The 22,635-nt window shown below is 42.2% G+C and overlaps 1 protein-coding gene across 3 annotated transcripts in view; it reads left to right on the forward strand.

Annotated features, from left to right (window-relative positions):
• LOC144073941 (solute carrier family 12 member 2-like) overlaps positions 1-22,199 on the forward strand; it is a 131,147-nt gene extending 108,948 nt beyond the window's left edge. For 2 of the 3 annotated variants that reach the window (XM_077599897.1, XM_077599898.1), the window contains 10 exons: positions 60-200; positions 275-381; positions 448-527; positions 3,587-3,724; positions 6,224-6,337; positions 12,772-12,883; positions 12,961-13,047; positions 13,126-13,261; positions 13,330-13,397; positions 20,803-22,199. In XM_077599897.1, the coding sequence (XP_077456023.1) occupies positions 60-200; positions 275-381; positions 448-527; positions 3,587-3,724; positions 6,224-6,337; positions 12,772-12,883; positions 12,961-13,047; positions 13,126-13,261; positions 13,330-13,397; positions 20,803-20,938 (1,119 nt within the window). In that variant the 3' untranslated portion in view covers positions 20,939-22,199. The remainder of the gene's footprint in view (positions 1-59; positions 201-274; positions 382-447; positions 528-3,586; positions 3,725-6,223; positions 6,338-12,771; positions 12,884-12,960; positions 13,048-13,125; positions 13,262-13,329; positions 13,398-20,802) is intronic. The other variant, XM_077599899.1, reaches the window with a different exon arrangement.
• Positions 22,200-22,635: the final 436 nt, after the last annotated feature.

The following is a 22,635-nucleotide window of genomic DNA, read 5'->3' on the forward strand; positions in this document are numbered from 1 at the left end:
TTGCATAACACCTTGTATGAGTGGCACGCCTGTTTGCATCTGTGCACATGCATTTTCAGGCGTCTCGACGTCCCAATTTGAAGGAGGCATCTCAGGAGCATGCGCGCTGCCAGCGTTGGCTCAACAAGAAGAGCATCAAAGCTTTCTATGCGCCTGTCTTCTCCGACACGCTCAGAAATGGCGTGCACTTCCTCCTCCAGGTGCTCTCAAAGCCACCCATCCCAATTCATTGATTAATTGATTGACTGACCAACATCCATGTTTCCTGGTTCAGTCAGTGGGTTTAGGCCGCCTGAAGCCTAACACGCTGGTACTTGGCTTCAAGAACAACTGGATGGAAGGACACATGAATGATGTGGAGGCTTACATCAACATCATCCAGTAGGAATATTTATTCGTCTTTTTCCTGTTTATATTCACTAATGCATTAAAGGTGTTATTCCACAGTGACGCATTTGACCTGCAGTTTGGTATGGTGATTCTGAGGCTTCCAGAGAGTCTGGACATCTCTCATATCCAAGGACAAGGTCAATGGCAACATTAAAGCGTGTACACAGATCACAGTGGTTTGTGTTGTCAGAAAACTCATAAAGAGATAAACCAATTTTACATATGGATCATACATCATAGGCGCCAATCAAAGCGGTTGCTTGTTGGGGTAGCTCCCTAAACCCTCCCTCGTATTCTGTGTTTTTACAGCTTTTTTATCCTTTATTTTTACGTTTTATTGTCTCTTAAGATTTTACTTGTTACTTTACTTTATATATTATATTCCATACTTTAATGTTTTAAAACTTTGCTTTCAAGACTCTACTCCAAGACTCAAGTTGTGCGAGAGGCAGTCTTTGATCTATTAGTTTAGTTTATCTTTGCAAATTCTGGACATTACATTTTTGACCAACTCAGCCATGCCTCCGCTGTCTTACACTAAAGATCAGCTGTTAGGGCTACGCAACACCTGGATTCCCCTGGACCTCCCCGCGGAGTTAAAGGGGAAGAGAAGAGGATGCAGAGCTGGACGAAAATGTCAGGAGAGAAAGCGACGCTTCAGACCCAGCATTCCATCTATTATTATGGGGAACGTAAGATCTCTCCCCAATAAGATGGAAGAGCTAACAGCGCTTACCAAACAACAACAACAATATCGGAGAATCTGCATCATGTGCTTCACGGAGACCTGGCTGAATGAACTAACACCAGACTCTCTTGTCTCCTTGGATGGCTTTCAGCTGGTGAAATTATTACTAATCGACTCTGATTGATCAATTCAGACATTTTATGATGCGTATAGATCACGACTGGATACCCCATTGTAATTGTCGACGCCTTCTCATATGCATAATTAACAGCTGCTAAGCCTTGATAGCATGGAGGCCAGCCCTGAACCACATTGTCCAACTTGGTGCTATAATAAGCTATAGGCTGTTTTCTCCGACCACTGCACGTCTCTTGCATTAGCACTGCAGACGGAATAGATTATGTCAGTTCGATACGTACAGGTAAAATGGTTTGCTTTAGTTGGGTGCAGCCAGTGCTGATGCTGTCTGCATTTCCTGTTTTGTCTGAAACGCAATTCTGGACTCATTGGTCCAGTCAATTTGTAGGACATCGGGAGTGGGGGAAGGGGCCAATAATCGGCGGAAGGAGAACCTGGAGGCTGTGCTTGGCGAGAGCGTCGGCGGCTTCACAGGGTCCATGGTGGTCGGCTAGTTCTGTTAACTTGTGCCATGGAAATGTGGAGTAGGACCCAATTGCAGGGAAGCAGGCAAGGGCGAGGGTAGTAGTGCTCAATCGAAACTTTAATAACTTAAACTGGAGGCAAACAAAGAAACAAAAAGTCGAATAACAAAATCAAACCTGACAGAGTAAAACACGGGGAAGCGAGGAACAAGGAACTTGAAACATGGAACGAGGAAATGTGAAAACATTGCAGGGTAAATCGACAATCCGACCATGACAAAATAATCTGTGGGGTTTAAATAAACAAGATAGGAACTAATTATCAATGATGCGCAGCTGCGCAAGAGGAACAGCAAGTCAGGAGGGACAAACAAGGGTAGGAAACGAACATAAGCACACACGGAGGAAATAATGAAATAACAAGACCAACCCAATTCTAATAGAAACTGTGCAGCAAAACTATTAATCAAATATAAATTAACACATCAAAAACTTCAGTATGGTAAGAAAATAAACTTTCACAATTTTGATGTACACACGAAATAAAAAAAACATACTTTACACACTACTTCCATATGGTAACAAAAAACTAGAAAGAAGATATAAAAATCAATACCTCTTCGACTAGACAGTCCCCGAATGAATTTCTTCTTCCTCTTCTTTCAGCGGTCTGCGATTCCAGTCCATCAGCAATAAAAATCCTCATTCAAAGCAAGTTAATCATGGTTCACAGACTGTATTTCATAATCTTCAATAAGAACAGCATCAAAACCACCATGTGACAGAGAGCTGGTAGAAGAGCACTGAATGGCAGGATCATACATAGCAAGCAATTGAGTAGCAGAAGCATTCGAGTTATTAATACTCAAAATAAATCTCCTAATCATAGCTTTCACATATGGAACAATACAGCAACTAGGAAGTGAAAACAAGAAGAATATAATATATATTATATATTTAGGGTGGCCCGGCGGCGGAGTGATTAGCGGAGGGGAGGGCAAGCCGGTCCTCGAGGGCAGCTGTGGGTGCAGGTTTTTGTTCCAACTGATTCTGTAGAAAACAAGAAGCACCTGACTGTAATCCACTGATTGCACTTGTAGGACACCAAATTGGTGAAAAGGTGTCCTCTTTATGAGTAGGAATGAAAACCTGCACCACTGCGGCCCTTTGTGGAATAGTTTGCCCACCCCTGGGTTAGCGCGTCGGCCTCACAGTGGGGGACCTGGGTTCACATCCATGTCGGGCCACCTGTGTGGAGTTTGCATGTTTTCCCCGGACCTGAGTGGGTTTTCTCTAGGTACTCCGGTTTCTTCCCACATTCCAAAGACATGAATGGTTCTGCTGATTGGACACTGTAATTGCCCCTAGGTATGAGTGAGCGTGAATGGTTGTTTGTCTCCTTGTGCCCTGCGATTGGCTGCCCACCAATCCAGGGTGTCCCCTGCTTCTGGGCCGTAATCAGCTGGGATAGGCTCCAGAACCCCCCTTGACCCTTGTGAGGATAAAGCGGTTTCTAAAATGAATGAATGAATGAATGAACGAAAAAACTTGGTTGGCAGAGGCATATAGGTAGCTCTCTGAAGCCAGAAAGCGGACCAAAAAGACAAATGATATTCATGAAACTGTGAGATCAAAGCAGACTCATGTGTTTCCAGAAGTTTTGGAACAGCAGGGGGGAGTTGTCAGGAATGAACAGACCCACACAAAAAAACTCAGTGCACAGGTAAGGAGAGCTTAAAGCCACAGCGTGCTCACGACACGCCATCTTGCCACAGGTTAATCACCTTGTGAACTGATAGGGCAGGCAATCACTGCCAGACAGACATAATCAGTCAATTTAAAAAAATTCTACTTAGTTTGGCTACATCTTCAGTACAAATGTGCGTTTTCTGTGTATTCTTTGCAGACGAGTTGTCTTGCTCCTACGACAAGCCATCAGTTGCCAAGGACACACCAGTAACTGTCACACTGACCAAAGAATCGGATTCAGACTCTACTCCATCAAAGACAACTAGCAAACAGAGCAGCCCCCTCATCATCAGAGGTCACTAACCACTTCTTATTGTTAATACAGTTCAATTGTGATATGAGCTTGATCATTGGTGAAAAAACAGCATACAGTAATCCCTCCCTCGAATATTGCAGATAATCTAGACCAGACATGGCCACGATAATCAAAAAAACGTGAAGTAGGATCAGCACTATTATTACTACCATACTTTGCGCCTATACAGAAGTACAAGTACACAAGTGCAATTACCAAGAAGTGTATTTATTAAATATTACAGCTATAAGCATATGAAAAGACACTCACGGTGAAAATAGTTCCTATCCCCTTAATATAAATTTACAAAAGGAGATTTAGTACAAGTCTTTTTTGTCAGATTCGAGAGGCATTGGATCATCGATGGAATCTTAAAGAGGTGTCATGGGGGAGCTTTTCAGCACAGATGTTGATGGGGAGTTGTGACCGGGGTTTCTTTTTTGGTACACATGATTTTGTACAATTATCAAGATGTGTATTTCTTAAAAATTACAGCATATGAAAAAAACTATTGTATTAATATTCATTCATTCATTCACTAGGCTCGCAGGGGGTGCTAGTGCTACACCCCGATGGCCATCTGATCGTAGGGCATGAGGAGACGGACAACCATTCACTCTCATACTCATACCTAGGGGCAATTTCGAGTGTCCAATCTGCCTACCATGCATGTTTTTGGAATGTGGGAGGAAACTGGAGTACCCGGAGAAAACCCACACATTCCCGGGGAGAACATGCAAACTCCACACAGGTGAACTGACCTGGCTTTAACCCCAGGACCACAGAGCTGTGAAGCCGACGCGCTAACCACTCATGCCGCTGGACCGCCCTAATGTATAACATAATATCTAAATATTCATTCATTTTCTGAACCGCTTTATCCTCACTAGGGTCGTGGGGGGTGCTGGAGCCTGTCCCAGCTGACTTCGGACGAGAGGCGGTGGACACCCTAAATCGGTGGCCAGCCGATCACAGGGTACAAAGAGACAGACAATCATTCACGCTCATACTTATACCTGGGGGCAATTTAGAGTGTCCAATTAGCCTACAATGCATGTTTTTTGGAATGTGGGAGGAAACCGGAGTACCCAGAGGAAACCCACGGCACGGTGAGAACATGCAAACTCCAGTAATTTAATCTCATCTCATTTTCTGAAAACGCTTTATCCTCATTAGGGTAGCAGGGGGTGCTGGAGCCTATCCCAGCTGACTCCGGGCCAGAGGCGGGGGACACCCTAAATCGGTGGCCAGCCGATCACAGTGCACAAGGAGACGGACAACCATGCACACTCACCCATACCTAGGGGCAAACTAGTGTCCAATCAGCCTACCATGCATGTTTTTGGAATGTGGGAGGAAACCGGAGTACCCGGGGGAAACCCACACAGGCGGGGAGAACATGCAAACTCCACACAGGTGGACATGACGTGGATTTTAACCCAGGACCCCAGAGCTGTGAGGCCGACGCACTAACCACTTGCGCCACCAGAGTGCCTGATTTAAATAATAATAATAATAAAATAGTAACTAAAATAAAAAAACAGGTTATTGGGAGCTTTAGTCCAAGTCCTCTTTGTCAGATTCGAGAGGAATTGGATCATCGATGGAATCTTCCGGCCCTTGGGGCAGCAGGAGGAGGTTTTGCGAGAGGTTTTCGACTCACAAGGATGGGGAGTTGTGACCGCTGTTTCTTTTTGTTGTACAATAATGCTTTTGTACAAGGACCTGACACCGTCAAGACGATTGCCAAACTAAATGGCTGATGTTGTCATCAATCTCTTGATGGAGTCTCCTTCTGAGTGGCCCCATGGAGTGTGTTGACGTTCTATCATGATGCCAGCTTCAAGGCCGTATCTACATCGTAAATCCCTCATAATGCTGGTTCATTTTTTTATTCCTCGGAGTCGGAGCCGGGGTCTCTTCACACGAGAAAACATTTATTTTATTTATTCGTGGCATACAGATCTCTCGCCACAACACACTTGCATCTCCAGAGGATAAAAGCGTTCACTTCCCGTGTGTCTCCGGATTAACCGCACGACGGAACCCATTGAAATTAACATGGTTCCTACCAGGTGAATTATGCACAAAAGAATGGCAAAAGAATGGTAGATTCATTACACTGCAAAGGCGTGCTACGCCTTTAGAATATCAAGGAACGTCAATATTTAGCAGGCATTTTCAATGGGGACTCAAAATCCAATCAAAGCTGGAATAGGCTCGCCGTAGTCTTCTCCAGAGGTGATGTGCGCAAAGCGAAATTGGTTTGTCAAACTTCTTCTTCGGTGAAATATCACTTCCTCTTCAGCGTCGAAGAAGTGAAGCCCTGACTTCCGCCATTTTTTTATCCCCTGTCTTCCACTTGCGAGTTTCAGCGTGGATTTTGACAATTTTATGACCTTTTTTTATAAATATAAATCATGATGTACTGAAGCCGTCAATGTTGAAGCCGCAAAGTGGTGAAGGATTAAAGTAATGTGTATGATTTTTTGTCCTTAGATAGCAAATCAACTCTGAGTGCCAGCGATCTGCACCTCCTGGAGTCTAGTCAGCAGTTCAAGAAAAAACAAGGCAAAGGAACCATCGACGTCTGGTGGCTCTTTGATGACGGAGGTCAGTTTTCAAACTTTTGCCACCAAATTGGAAGCACGGAATGTCTTGGTATGCTGAAGCATTCTTTTCACTGGAACTAAGTGGCCTAGCCCAGGGGTCGTAAGCCAAAATGTTGAAAGTGCCATATTGGATCCAAAAATTTTGGAGCCGCAAAAAATGAAAAGCCATATACGTATATGCCTTATAATGAAGGAAATACATGCTGCATTTATGAATACAGTAATCCCTAGAATATCGTGGATATTGTAGACCAGACATGGCCACGATAATCGAACAACCATTAAGTAGGATCACCCCTATTATTACTACCATACTACATGTTTTCGCACCCATACAACAATACTAGTACACAAGTACAATTAACAAGAAGTGTATTTATTAAATATTACAGTTATAAGCATCTGAAAAGTGAAATAACATCTAAATATAATGTATATATTAAACAAATTGTAAATACTTTAAATACTCTACTCACAGTTACAATAGTGCCTTTCCGCTTGATATGAATAAAAAAACAGGTTAATGAGAGTTTGAGTGTAAGTCCTTGAAAGGGAGCCCCTTTTGTTTTTCTTTTTAAGCATGAGGATGGTTAAACTTGTTGATTAAGGCTGGCTTTACCATGAAGTGAGCCAGCAGCACCCCCATACATGAAGAGCGCCAGGTGATCCATGTGAAACCAAGCACTTTCAGTTCATTCTTGAATAAGAATGTCCGGAAAGGCATCCTCTTCCAAAAAAAAACTTGTCGCTGCCTCTTCTGGGCCGGGCCACGTCAAGGGGCAGACCTCGCTCACCGCCGGCATGCACCGCCGGATCGCTGGCCAACTGGCCGCTTGAGGCGGCGCGCAAATGCTGCCGGATCGCCGTAGCTCCGCTTTTCAGCCATGCCCTTACTCTGCAACGGGGAGATCTCCTCGGCTCGCTGTGACTTCCCTCAGAGGCGGCATGCCCACCTCGTCCTCGGCTCGCCATGGCTTCGCTCAGAGGCAGCATGCTCGCCCCGTCCTCGGCTCACTGTGGCTTAGACGATGCTGGACGCTTAGCAGGCATTTTCAGCAATGGTAAAAATCCAAACAAAGCTGGAATTGACTCAAAGTAGAACTGGGCAATAAAACGATACAGTAATCCCTCAAATATTGCACCTTTAACTTTCGTGGATTCACTACATCATGTTTTTTTCTGAAAAAAAAGTTCATAAACGGATGCCACTCCACTGTCTTCCACTTGCCACTAGGAAAATGGCAGAAGACAGAAGAAGACGGTCAAAGTCACTCAACTGAGGAATAAAAGGGCGGGCAGCGGGCGGTGGCCATCATTTTTATCCAAAAGTAGAGCTTTCTGAGCAGCCGGGACCCGTGTGAGGGTGGATTTTATCAGAAATGCGAGCCCCGTCCGAAATTATGCCGTGGCGCTTATTTGAAAATAAAACTTGCTCGGCGAATTGGATAGCAGAGAACACCGCGAAGGGGGATTGTTTAGGGGAGAAATGAGAGCCCAGGCGACATTACGGCGAATGGCTTGTCCGAAAACACCGCTGTGGCCGGCGAGCATGGCGGGACGTCGAGACCCAGCAACGTGGAAGTTGAGATTCCATTTTAGTCCGGGCAGTGGGCTGACGTCATTGCACTTATCCGAAAATAGAGCTCCTTGGACGGCTAATTGGCGATTGGATGGCGTGGAGGACCAAAGTGGAAGTTTAATTTCTGGGGCGGCGGTCCGGTGGTGCATGCATGCCACGTCGGCTGGCGATCTAGCAGGGCATGCCGGCGGCAAGCAAGATCTGCCCCGCAACCCGGCCCCAGCCGGAACAGGCAGCAACAAGTTTTTTTTGGAAGCGGATGCCTTCCCGGACATTTTTATTCAAAGATTAACTGAACGTGTGGATCATCACCATCATGTGTGGGAATGGTGCTGCCTGGCCTCATGGTAAAGCCAGCTTTAATCAACAAGTTCAACCATCCTCATGGTTTAGCCTATGTTTTGACAGTTTTGTCTATAACAGACAATTGTGTTTTTTAAAGTCATTTTGTTACCTGACATGTCGCTAGTTCCAGACCAACGCATAGGAAAAGAAGAAGATGACGAGTTAATGAGTTCTTAGCATGTTAGCAATAGCGGCTAACACGGAGCATGAATGCAAAAGCAGTCAGGCGAGTACAGTAATCCTGTGAATATCGCGGACAATGGACCCATGGCAGTAAGAAGACAAAGGACTTGGACTAGAACTCCCATTTATCTGCTTTTTTTATTTATATCAAGCACAGAGGAACTATTTCAACTGTGAATATAGTATTTAAAGTAGTTACAATTTTAAATATACACATTATATTTAGATATGAATACATTATCGTTTTTGAAATGCTTATAGCTGGCATTTTTGATACACTTTTTTGATAATTGTACTTGTGTACTTATATTTCTGTATAAGCGCGAAAACGTATCGTTGTAGTTAAATGGGGGTGATCCTACTTCACGTTTTTTTTGTCTATCGCGGCCATGTGTGGTCTACGTTAGTCGTGATATTCGAACGATTACTGTAACGATAATTATCGTGAATTTTTTTGTCAACGATAATATTAAAAACTTTCGATGAAAAATTGATAATTTTAAACTGTAATTATACCATCCGACCACCACAGAGAACGGGGTCGCTGTTGCAAGATGATCGCTAGTTCCAGACCAACGCATAGGAAAAGAAGAAGATGGCGAGTTAATGAGTTCTTAGCATGTTAGCAATAGCGGCTATTACGGAGCATGAATGCAAAAGCACAATAACATGGCCAAAATAAGCGATTATAAGATCCAGAACAACACTGAGCCGACCCACTAAAAGATCCAAGTCCAAGAAACGTTTATTCCTTCTTTCTCTAAGTTATTTTTCTTCTTTTCCCTTTGAGAGCCATGGCCCATTACACAGCCACTGGTTTGTTTACAAAACCCACCTGCATGTCATCCCATCCTGCCCAAAGAAACGTGTGGCACAGCCTATAATGCAAATCTTCGTTGAGAGAAATGTTAGAATTTGATATTTATTCGACACATTTTTACAGCATTGGAAAACGTTAAGAATACAGACACTCCTCAACTTACGAACGCAATTGGTTCCGAGCGATTGTTCATAAGTTGAATTTGTTTGTAAGTTGATTTAGTGCTATATTTTGTATTATAATTTATGTTTAAGGCCTATATAAGTATATTGAAGGTTTATATAAGTGCATTTGTATGTTTAAGGCTTGTATAAGTAACACGCATTGGTTTGTACTGAAAAAAAAAACATTTAATAAAATGGAGAGAATATGTACAGTACTGTAGAGAGAGAGATAGATTTATGTATTAGAAACTGGCCAAAAGAAGCGACCTAATGACGATTGCACAGTTTTCTTCTTTTTTTCATCATAAATGATGCAGTAGCACTGTATGGCATCATTCAATTGATTTGCAAACTTTGTGCAACGTTCAATATTTGGGTCCTGCTGCTCGATCTTTCTGTTTATAAATGGTACTGAATGTGCAACGCTCACCACTTTCTGACGCGCATCAAGCTTCGTTATTATTGCCACTCGTTTCAAATGAAATGGCTTGCCTCTTCCTTGCAACTCCCTCAATAGAAGCCTTTAGCTTTTTACCAACCATATTCAATATTGGATGCATGAGATATTTAATGATACAAATGAAAAAGGTTCTTTGCACACTGGAGATACATTCACGCACTTCCGCATTGCAACGAAGAAGGTAGATGCTGGGTGAGCTGAGCTCTCACAGCGCCAGGCGTCGGTATTAGCGGCGGAAAGAAGTACTACTCCAAAAAAGACGCGAAATACAAAATTGGACTTGCGAACATTTTTGGACTTAAACGCAATTTGCAGACATGTTCGTATGTACCGTTGTTCGTAAGTTGAATGTTCGTAAGTAGGGGAGCGTCTGTAGTTGTTTCTTTTTTCTCCGCCTATGGAAACCATGTTAAAAAATATGTATATATTTTTTGTCCCTCAACTTTTTTCATTATCAATGTATTTTTTTTTAAAGCTCACAGGAGCCACTCGGGCAGCTACACACTTTACACTTGACACAATGTAATCTGACAAGTGTTATTCTCTTGGCAACTACCAAACTCAATTCAAAAACAATCTGCATGCCTAAGTGTTTTATTTCATCCACTTGTAGGTATGGAAGTGATTGGAACACCTTATTCTGCTTATTTAAAAGAGTGAGCGAATAGTTTTGGTAAAATATTGTCTGTTTGGTTGTGTTTGCGTGTGTTCACATGGGCACACACATCTATACGATAGGGATTGATCAATACACTTAAACTCATAATACATTGCATCTCGGTATGCCAGTGTCAGGATATGATACGTCATGATACGATAACAAAACATTTAAAAAAATACTAGATAATTCAATTATTTAATTCATTATTTATTTTTGTTTTAGTTCTCCATACGAATGCAGTCTAGTCTATAGCAGGAGTGCTCAAACTTTTTAGCTCTAAGATCTACTTTTCCAGGAGCCAACCTCACACGAGCTACCATTTTTTTCCAGGCCACTCACAAAGCTCAGCCGTTATGTATGCTGATTTGCATGATGCGAGCATGAGCCAACTTAGTCTAGGCAGGTAATAATCACGCTTGGACTCTCGATGACGCTGTTTCCGAGCTCAAGTCCCATATTAAATTTTACTAGATATACATTCATTCAATCTGTGGATCAAATCTGACTGTCATATGATAAACCAATAGAGTAGTACCTCGAGATACGAGCTTAATTCGTTCCGGGACTGAGCTCGTATGTCAATTTTCTCGTAACTCAAACGAACGTTTCCCATTGAAATGAACTAAAAACAAATTAATTCGTTCCAACCCTCTGAAAAAACACCAAAAACAGGATATTGGATTGGAATTTTTTTTTAATTTGTTCTAATTCGCCATCTATTAACAAAGTATCAAATAACTAGTGGTTTAATAGTATACTAAAATGTGTTTAATAGAACTAAAATTAGACGGATTTCGCGGAGGGTAGAGAGAGGGACAGAGAGGGTGGGGGGAGACTTTTTGCACGGCAACGGTCGTAACATAACATAAACAAATTTAAATGAACTTGGATTACGATGCAGACACACTCAAAAATAAATTTAATCTAACCGGCCAGGAGAAGGTATAAAAATGTAAAACAAAATTAGAATTAAGTTTAGTGTAAGGTTACCTAGATTAAATTTTGAGTGTCTGCATCATAATCCAAGTTCATTTAAATTTGTTTATGTTATATTACGATTTACCGGTGCAAAAATTGTCCCCCTGGCACGGTTCTCATCTAATTTTCTGAACCGCTTTATCCTCACAAGGGTCGCGGGGGATGCTGGAGCCTATGCCAGCTGACCTCAGGCACGAGGCAGGGGACACGCTGAATAGGTGGCCAGCCAATCGCAGGGCACGAGGAGACGGCCAACCATGCACACACACCCATTCCTAGGGGCAATTTAGAGTGTCCAATCAGCCTACCATGCATGTTTTTGGAATGTGGGAGGAAACCGGAGTACCCGCAGGAAACCCACGAGGCCCGGGAGAACCCTGGACCCCAGAGCTGTGAGGCCAACGCGCTAACCACTTGCACCACCGGTCCGCCGGGTCGGTTGGTTGAACACTCTAAATTGCCTCTAGGTATGAGTTTGAGCCTGAATGGTTGTCCGTCTCCTCGTGCCCTTCGATTGGCTGGCCACCAATTCAGCGTGTCCCCTGCCTCGTGCCAGAAGCCAGCTGGGATAGGCTCCAGCATCCACCACGACCCTTGTGAGGATAAAGCGGTTCCGAAAATGAATGAAAGAAAAAACTTGGTCTGGCAGGGGCATATAGTGGCCTGTCCTTGATTGGATCGCAAACTCACCTGAACTTCAACCCCCTTGGAAAATCTATGGGGTGTTGTGAAGAGGCGACTATCAGAGCAACCCAGACTTTCATAACACCTGAGCAGTACCACAGACTGATCGACTCCATGCCATTCCGCATTAATGCAGTAATTGAGGCAAAAGGAGCCATGACCAAATATTGAGTGCAGTATAATTTTCATGTTCATACTTTTCTGATGGCCAACATTTCTAAAAATCATTTTTTTCATTGGCCTTAAGTGATATTCAAATTTTTGACATAGCGATTTTGGAGTTTTTATCAGTTGTCACTTAAAAATATCAACATTAAAAGAAATAAACACTGGAAATATACCAGTTTGAGTGCTATGCATGAATATAATGTTCACATTTCAATTTTAAACGCCATCACTGCAATAATTCAACTTTTTAATGATATTCCAATTCACTGGTCTGCACTGTATATAGTACCAATTGATTCAAAGTAATAAGTGACACAGCCATATAACCAACATGAAGCTTATATCTACTTATAAATGACTAGTAATGTGTAGTATGTTCATGTGTGTTGTTAGGGTTGACACTGCTCCTTCCTTACCTGCTAAACAACAGAAGCAAATGGGCTGACTGCCGCATTCGAGTCTTCATTGGAGGAAAAATCAACCGCATCGATCATGATAGACGCAGGTGAGCCAAATGCGCACATCTAACAAACACATTATTGGAAAAGAAACACAGTTACATATTTATTTGCTCATGTCCAGGATGGCAACGCTGCTGAGCAGGTTCCGGATTGAATTCTCCGACATCAACGTCCTAGGAGACATCAACACCAAACCCAAGAAACACAAGTACCAACACACAAAGGGAATATGTATATTTTAATGTAAGAAATTTGATAAATATAATGAATATATCAATGTCTACAGTAAGTTGTGGTTCAAAGCCCTGGTGGAGTCGTACCGACTGAAGGAGGAGGACATGGAACAAGAGACAGCCGAGCGTCTGAAGGCTGAGCATCCTTGGAAGATCACTGATAACGAGTTGGAGCTGCACAAGGCCAAAGTGAGAACAACACATGCACGCTTCTGCATACACACCAGTAACAACTCAATTCCTTATTTGTTGTTCAGAGCAATCGTCAGATCCGACTCAACGAGCTCCTCAAGGAATATTCTGCCGATGCCAAGCTCATTGTCATGTGAGAATCATTCTTCAAATTTTTTCTGGCTATTTGGAATAATTAATTAATTCATCCTTCACATCAGTTATTCTCACTTGATTAGTGGGGGTGCTACAGCCTATCCCTGTAGAAAAGGGGCAGTAAGAGGGCTGCATCCTAAACCAGTTGCCAGCCAGGCACAGGGTAAAGAGAAACAAAAGACTATTCATGCTCATATTCACCTAAGCAATTTGGAGTGTTCAGTCAAACTACCATGCATGTTATTTTTCGGATATTAGAAAAAAAATTGAGGACACGGAGCAGGTCTGTGAAGAACATGCAAACTCCAGACAGTAACTACGGGTTTGGCAAATGAACCCTTGATTTCTGAACTGGAAGATTATGTGCTAACCAGTCAGACAAAGTTGCTGAGTTTTTTTTTCACATGTAAATTAGTATTTGAATTTGAAACAAAAAAAATTGCGCTACGCCCTAAAAATGGATCTGACTATACCACTTAAAACTTAAAACAACATCTATGCAGTAATCCCTCAAATATCACGGATAATGTAGACCAGACATGGCCACGTTAATCGATAAACCACGAAGTAGGATCACTCCATGATTACTACGTTTTCGCGCCTATACAAAAACACACAAGTACAATTATCAAGAAGTGTATTTATTAAATATTACATTTCTAGGCATATAAAAAGTTTGTTACGGGTTGATATCTAAATATAATCGATAAATGTAAAAAATTGTAAATACTTTAAGTACTGTACTCAGTGAAAATAGTTCCTCTCCGCTTGATTTAAATACTAAGATTCGAGAGCCATTGGATCATCGATAGAATCTTCAGGAGGCGCCGTAGGGGAGCTTTTCAAGAGGATCTTTTTTCTGTGAGAGGTTTTCAGCACATAAAGAACATGGCAAACGCTGTTTCCTTAGTTTCCTCGAAAAAGGATATCGTGGCCGTCTTCCGAATGCTCGCTTCTTCTTTCTTGGTAAAATGAACGGTAGGTTCGCAATGGCGTGCTATGCTTTTAGCATGGCAACGTCAGTTTTTTCTGGGTCACTGTCATGTCTCGTTTTTTTCCTGGGCTCATTGGATGCCAGGACTCTTAGGAGGCGAATCAAAATCCAAATAATGCTGGAATACACTTCTTGATAAGTGTAATTTTTGTATAGGCGTGAAAACATGTAGTATAGTACAGTGGGGCAAATAAGTATTTAGTCAATCATCAATTGTGCAACATGGATAAACCTCAACCATGAGAGACAGAATGTGGGAAAACCGCCCAGAAAATCACATTTTTTGATTTTTAAAGAATTAATTTGCAAATCATGGTGGAAAATAAGTATTTGGTCAATACCAAATGTTCATCTCAATACTTTGTTATGTACCCTTTGTTGGCAATAACGGAGGCCAAACGTTTTCTGTAACTCTTCACAGGCTTTCACACACTGATATTTTGGCCCATTCCTCCATGCAGACCTCCTCTAGAGCAGTGATGTTTTGGGGCTGTCGTTGGGCAACATGGACTTTCACCTCCCTCCACAGATTGAGACTGGAGACTGGCTAGGCCACTCCAGGACCTTGAAATGCTTCTTACGAAGCCACTCCTTTGTTGCCCTGGCTGTGTGTTGGGTATCATTGTCAAGCTGAAAGACCCAGGCACGTCTCATCTTCAATGTCCTTGCTGATGGAATGAGATTTTCACTCAAAATCTCTCGATACATGCCCCCAATCATTCTTTCCTTTACACAGATCCGTCGTCCTGGTCCCTTTGCAGAAAAAACGCCCCAAAGCATGATGTTTCCACCCCCATGCTTCACAGTGGGTGGTGTTCTTCGGATGCAATTCAGTATTCTTTCTCCTCCAAACACGAGAACCTGTGTTTCTACCAAAAAGCTCTATTTCGGTTTCATCTGACCATAACACATTCTCCCAGTCCTCTTCTGGATCATCCAAATGCTCTCTAGCAAACCGTAGACGGGCCTGGATGTGTACTGGCTTCATCAGGGGGACACGTCTAGGTCATTCACTAGGTCTCCCCGTGTGGTTCTGGGATTTTTGCTCACCGTTCTTGTTATCATTTTGACGCCACGGGGTGAGATCTTGCATGGAGCCCCAGATCGAGATGTCTTCCATTTTCTAATTATTGCTCCCACAGTCGATTTCTTTCTCTGGTGTCATTCGACAGCTCTTTGGTCTTGGCCATAGTGAAGTTTGGAGTGTGAGAGACTGAGGTTTGGGACAAGTGTCTATGATACCAATAATGAGTTAAAACAGATGCTATTAATACAGGTAACGAGTGGAAACCTCGTTAGACCTCTTTGACAGCCAGAAATCTTGCTTGTTTGTAGGTGACCAAATCCATTTTCCACTCTAATTTGGAAATAAATTCTTTAAAAATCAAACAATGTGATTTTCAGTTTGAAGGGTTCAGCTGGTGTCAAAGACTCCCCTTTTTCAGATGCTTTTTTTGCTTTCAAGTCAACGCAGAATCCGTTGTCTTTTTCAGATTATCGGCTGTCACACTATCTCCCACTAATTGTTTATCTTTTATTCATATTAAACGAAGGCTCTCCATCTCGTTATGAATCTGAATGCACACTTGGAAATGATGGTTAGCCCATTGGAAGGCTTGATACCCTTTATAGCATCCTTCTGCTTGGTCCTGTCGTATTGGCAAGCCAGCTCAGTCACGTGTACACGACTCATGTTTTTCTATTATTCCGTGCTTAATATTGAAGGTCATCATACGCTTTTTCTTCTCAATTCTCTTCATTGCTTTGTACCCATTGTTTTTCCCTTAATTCCGCACTGATTAATTAAAAAAACGTAAAAAAATGCAACATATATGGCCGGTGCTCGTAGATATCTTTACGGGAGGGAGATTCGGCGAGAACGACAGAGCTGTTCTCAAAAGCAGCCTCTCGCATACCCGGATGGCCGCATCGGGAACCATCTTGTATGCTCATATCTCAAATTTGTCTCCTATATCAAGGAAAATTTGCTCTCAAATTTCTCAAATGTTGGTACACTCGTATGTCAAGGTATTACTGTACTTATGTACTGTACTACTGTACTTGTGTACTGTACTACTGTACTCGTGTACTGTACTACTGTACTCGTGTACTGTACTACTGTACTCGTGTACTGTACTACTGTACTCGTGTACTGTACTGCTGTACTCGTGTACTGTACTGCTGTACTCGTGTACTGTACTGCTGTACTCGTGTACTGTACTGCTGTACTCGTGTACTGTACTGCTGTACAAATCAAACGCTCCCTTTGGATTCCATGGAATTTTTGACACGTGTCGGCTCCACACTGGTGCATCTAAGGGTTAACCTGCTTTAAAAAAAAAAAAAAAAAAAACATTAAAAAAAATGCCAAAATCAAATCAAAAGACAGGCGGGGGTGGGGCTTATAAAACTATGTACAAGAATGATAAATAAGTGCGTGTTTTGAGGCGTCTGCTTTGGAAAGGAGTCCGTTGCATCGGTTCCGTTGGCGCGTTGGTACTTGTGTACAGTACTCCAGTTTACTCCCTGTTGGCTCTGCGGCATTTTAATGTTCCTTGTTACTCATTGGCTGCCATTGATGAAAGAACGAATATAACTGTGGATAAGAAATTGAGCAAAGGGCAATAGTGCGCGCCCTCAATCACAGAACTCACAAAATTCTAGTTTACAGCGCCGTGTTAAAAAAAAGAATTTAATTCTGTACGTATAGTATGAATCACCTAACAGAGGTGTCAAACTCAAATTCACAGTGGGCCAAAATTTTAACAATGAATATTGAACAAGCAAGGCTTATATAACTTAAAAGTGCAGGCGTGCAAAATTGAGTTGTTAATAATACTAATAGTAATAACAATCGTAGTAATAATGATGATAATAATAATAATAAACATCAATGTTATAGTAGATAAAATTTAAATAAAAATTATTGAATGCCTCCTTTCTGTTTGCAGCCTTCTGAGATAAAGGTCAAAATTAGCTTCTTACAAAGGCTAATACATTTGCAAATAAAAAGGCATAACCATGAATAAATCAAACATTCAGGCCTTGGAGTAGCAAGAAAAAGTGCATAGAAAATTTATTTACTGCTCATTTTGCAAAACACTGCTCTACTTTGATGTGCCCAAGCCAGACACCTGGCTATCTTTTCTTAGATACAAGTTCATCAATATCCAGGGTTTGAGCTGAGGAAAGCTTCATTATCGAACAAATTTGTTCTTCAGTCAGACTTCTCCTGTGAGACGTTTTCGTCATCTTCTTTGAGGAGAGAAGTTGCTCACATAAGTGCTACCAAACATGGAGAGCAATTGAGCAACTTCGGTGCAGAGCTGAGGCATAGTGTCAAGATTGAACTGCGGAAACTGTAAAAAATATGTTCAGCACTTTTCCACGGCTTAACCATCTCAACTGATACGGCACATCTGTGTGTTCTGAACCACACTCTTCCAGCCGATGATTGCGACCTTTGGCTCTAATGGAGTTAACAATTTGTGTTACTTTGCTCACAACATCCTCCAGCTTTAGCACTGTACTGTATTGAAGAGAGCCAGGACACAGTCATCCATTTACGTCAATTACTTAGAACCAAGTGTGCAACAAAACAGACACCAAAGTACGCATGCGCGTAATATGTTGGAATACACCACAAGCACTTCACCACTTAAGGATCCATAATGTAAAATGCAGTGACAAACAGACAATTCACCCGCACAGTTCTCTTCAAGCATCTTTTCACGAATCCTGTCCATCAGTCCATTCTTTTTACCACTAATCACTGGTGTGGTTTATCCCACAGCAGGTTGATCACATTGACACATTTGCAAACCTCCTCAATGATTTCTTCCCTTGTGGTTGTGCCATGCATGAATCCCAAAAGCTCCTCCGTAACACAGACATTTGAGTCTACGCCGCGGATGAAGATTAGCAGCTGTGCAGTATCAGACGCGACAGTGCTCTCATCCACATCAAGGGAAAAATAAACAAAATCTTTTCCCTTCTCCCTCAACTGGACATTTACTTTGGTGGCAATTTCGCAAGTGCTCTCAGCTATTGTGTTTCTGTTCAGGCTTACATTTGCAAAGGCTTGCTTCTCCTCTGGGTACACTTGGTCACATTTATTGGCGTTTGTTCCTTTTCGACCTCGTACTCTAGACACCACATGCTCTCTTTTCTGTGCTGGAGTAGTACTTTTTAATAAACACATGGTAAATAAAGCTAGATGGGATCCCAGGTCAGTTCTCTACATTGTTTATTTTCAAGAGAAAGACAGACTCTTATGATCTAACTCCCATTTCTCAGGTCTTTTTCCAGAAGGTCAAAATGGGTGTTAATTTGAATATTTGTGGGTGTTACAGTACCTATTTGGAGCACACGAGTATAGTAGTGGGCAAATTGTGTTTTTCAAGACAAGCATGGAATGTGCAACACATGCAAGACTTGAGTGATAATATAAACATGAGTTTGAGTTCATAGGCTGGTGAGAATACACTTTGAGTATATAACATAAAACCTTCATCATGGATTTTTTTGACAAACTCCCTCATTAAAGGGTCGGGCTGATTTGGCCATTTCCTCTGCCACGATATAACTTGCCCTTACAGAAGCCCCAATTTGTGTTGTGGCTTTTGTGAACAAAGCACTTTTCATTTCCTTTAATTTCTGGCTTCTTTCAGTCGTGTCCATCTCCTTATATTTATCCTGGTGTTTTGCTTCATAGTTTTGTCTAATATTGTACTCCATGGTCACTGACACGCAGTGGCGGGCCGTCAGGGCCTTCAAGGCCTTCTCTGCTGGCCTAAGAAATATCTGAATCATATATTATATTTTGTCCATTAATACTTATTAAATAATTCCAAATTGTCTGTTAGCTTCCTTTCATTGCTTTTCCCCCTGGTTGCACTGCTTCCAGATGTGTGTTTTCATATTGAAGCATTTAACCAATCACATTTCAGCCATTATTTGTTGCCAGGGTCAGAAATCTGCCTCAAGGCCTTCACAATCAGTTCTGCAGGCTCTGCTGCATTAAACAAGCGTCGATAAGACTGTTGCTTTAACCAATCAGATTTCGAGTTGGCAACACCACAATGCCTTGTTGCAGGCGTAGGGATACGCCATTGCCTTCTCGCAGGCGTAGGGATACGTCATCGTTTTCACCAACTATGATTGGCTAGTGATCGAGTGGATTAGCCAGAGCTACCAAACTGTATCTGGAGCGAGCTGCACAAGCAAATATATTGTTGTGTTGATTTAAAGCCACTTTCAAGACGGACTATGCCAGAAATACGACAAGACAGGCTCGACTTTCAGCATTAGCTTCGATGGCGAGAGAAAAGAAGGAAGAAAAAAAGGGGGATGGATATTGTGTAGTTAAAAATGATTTTTGGTGAGTAAAATGTCTTTCCCTCCTTATAGCCATAAAAGAGTTTTTGAGGGTTGGATTGATTTGTTGAAGGCGCTACGAGAAAATGCACGGACCGCCATTGCTGACACGTTAGCTCCACAAACAAGACCAAATGCCTGTTTTTTTCCATCTGTAAACAGATATTCCGTCTAAAACCTGTCCAAAAAAGCTCTATTTTCTGCCTTTGTATTCGCCATTTCTTGGTAGGGTAACACAGTGACAGCTGTATTTTGAGATCGCCATGTGGTCCGGGGGAGAGGAACGGGGATGCGGAGTCCACCGGAGATTTTAGCCGAAGGAGTGTGCACAAAGACAGGCCACTACCTTTTTTTGATGCGCCAAAACAACAGCAGAAAGATCTCGGGATTTGTAGTATAAGCAGTAAATGTGGCATTACAACTTTGCCGCCGTGTAATACCGGCGGGCCAGCTCTAATGTTAATTTGAAATTGCCGCACGGGCCAAATATAAATACAGTGCAGGCCAGAGTGTGATACCTATGACCTACAAAGTGAGGCAGAACACCCCCGCCTATGTTTGACACCACTGGCTTAGCTAGTTATCAGCACCTCCACGACCCTTGTGAGGATAAATGGCACACAGTATGAACGAATGAAATAAAATTATAGTTTTGAGTGGGACAAGAATGACTATTTCCTTTATGAATAACTTTAGGTTTCCTAAAATATTTTCCCACAAAATTCTTCTAATATTAGGGAAGTGTTTTTACACAATGCTAAGTCATTTTTTCCTTTTTTTCTGACAAAACACACACATTTGAATCATTTGTTAAATTTCTGATATTTACCACCAATTTTCATAATTTATGTAAAAAAATGATGCTATATTCTATATATCACTTTGTTGTAGCTGTGTTTGCTTTTAATTAATAACAGTGAGTTGAGTTGTTTATAAAATTAAATACTGGCTAGTAAACGTGGGATCTGACTGCATGAATAAAGCATGATTATGAAGACGTCGATTGTGAAATTGTAACATTTTGATTGATCAGGACAATGCCTCTGGCCAGGAAAGGCGTGGTGTCAAGCGCCCTCTACATGTGCTGGTTGGAAACGCTATCCAAGGAACTTCCACCGCTGATGCTGGTGCGAGGAAACCACCAAAGCGTTCTCACTTTCTACTCCTAACACACATACACACGCGCACGCACACACACGCGCACGCACGCACACACACACACGCGCGCACGCACGCACACACACACACACACGCGCACGCACGCACACACACACACACACACACACTCTTGAATGTGACCTTAAGTGTGTTATTATTTACGTTTTTTCTCCAAATTATGATTAACAAACTGACCAACTCCATGTAACAGTTTGTTTTTGACAACGATAAGTTGTTTTTCTCTGAATATTGAGTATAATGTGTCTGTATGTTGAAAAGAATGTGTAATGTTTTTAAAAGTATTTGAACAAGATTAAGTTAATGTCTTGTAGTTGTCCATTTAAGAATAGCTATTACATGATAAAACATTTAAATGTTCTATAAGATTTGATCACTTTTTTCTGTTCACTCATATTAAAGTCATAAAAGAACCAAACTTCATGAATGTTTTTGTGACAAAGAAGTATCTGTTCCAACCACTCTATCGAGAGAGAGCGAGAGTGAGAGAGCGAGAGAGAGAGAGAGCGCGAGAGAGCGAGAGAGAGAGAGAGAGAGAGAGAGAGAGAGAGAGAGAGAGAGAGAGAGAGAGAGAGAGAGAGAGCGAGAGAGCTGTTAATTAATAACAGTGAGTTTAGTTGTCTATAAAATTAAATACTGGCTAGTAAACGTGTGATCTGACTGCATGAATAAAGCATGATTATGAAGACGTCGATTGTGAAATTGTAACATTGTGATTGATCAGGACAATGCCTCTGGCCAGGAAAGGCGTGGTGTCAAGCGCCCTCTACATGTGCTGGTTGGAAACGCTATCCAAGGAACTTCCACCGCTGATGCTGGTGCGAGGAAACCACCAAAGCGTTCTCACTTTCTACTCCTAACACACATACACACGCGCGCGCACGCACACACACGCGCACGCACGCACACATACACACACGCGCACACACACACACACACACACTCTTGAATGTGACCTTAAGTGTGTTATTATTTACGTTTTTTCTCCAAATTATGATTAACAAACTGACCACCTCCATGTAACAGTTTGTTTTTGACAACGATAAGTTGTTTTTCTCTGAATATTGAGTATAATGTGTCTGTATGTTGAAATGAATGTGTAATGTTTTTTAAAGTATGTGAACAAGATTATTAAGTTAATGTCTTGTAGGTGTCAATTTAAGAATAGCTATTACATGATAAAACATTTAAATGTTCTATAAGATTTGATCACTTTTTTCTGTTCACTCATATTAAAGTCATAAAAGAACCAAACTTCATGAATGTTTTTGTGACAAGAAGTATCTGTTCCAACCACTCTATCGAGAGAGAGAGAGAGAGAACGAGAGAGAGAGAGCGAGAGAGAGAGAGCGAGAGAGAGAGAGCGAGAGAGAGAGCGAGAGCGTGTGAGAGAGCGTGCTCTCTCGCACGAGAGAGCGCGCGAGAGAGAGCGTGCGAGAGAGAGTGCGCGAGAGCGAGCGAGAGAGAGTGCGCGAGAGCGAGCGAGAGAGAGCGTGCGAGAGAGAGCATGCGAGAGAGAGCGCGCGTGTGCGAGAGCGCGCGAGAGCGAGCGTGCGAGAGAGAGAGAGAGAGCGAGAGCGTGCGAGAGAGCGAGAGTGCGCGAGAGCGAGAGAGAGTGCGCGAGAGCGAGGGAGAGCGAGAGAGAGCGCGCGAGAGCGAGGGGGAAAGGGGGAGAGGGGGAGAGAGAGAG

The sequence above is a fragment of the Stigmatopora argus genome, chromosome 5 (genome assembly GCF_051989625.1).
Source record: "Stigmatopora argus isolate UIUO_Sarg chromosome 5, RoL_Sarg_1.0, whole genome shotgun sequence".
NCBI classification, from domain to species: domain Eukaryota; kingdom Metazoa; phylum Chordata; class Actinopteri; order Syngnathiformes; family Syngnathidae; genus Stigmatopora; species Stigmatopora argus.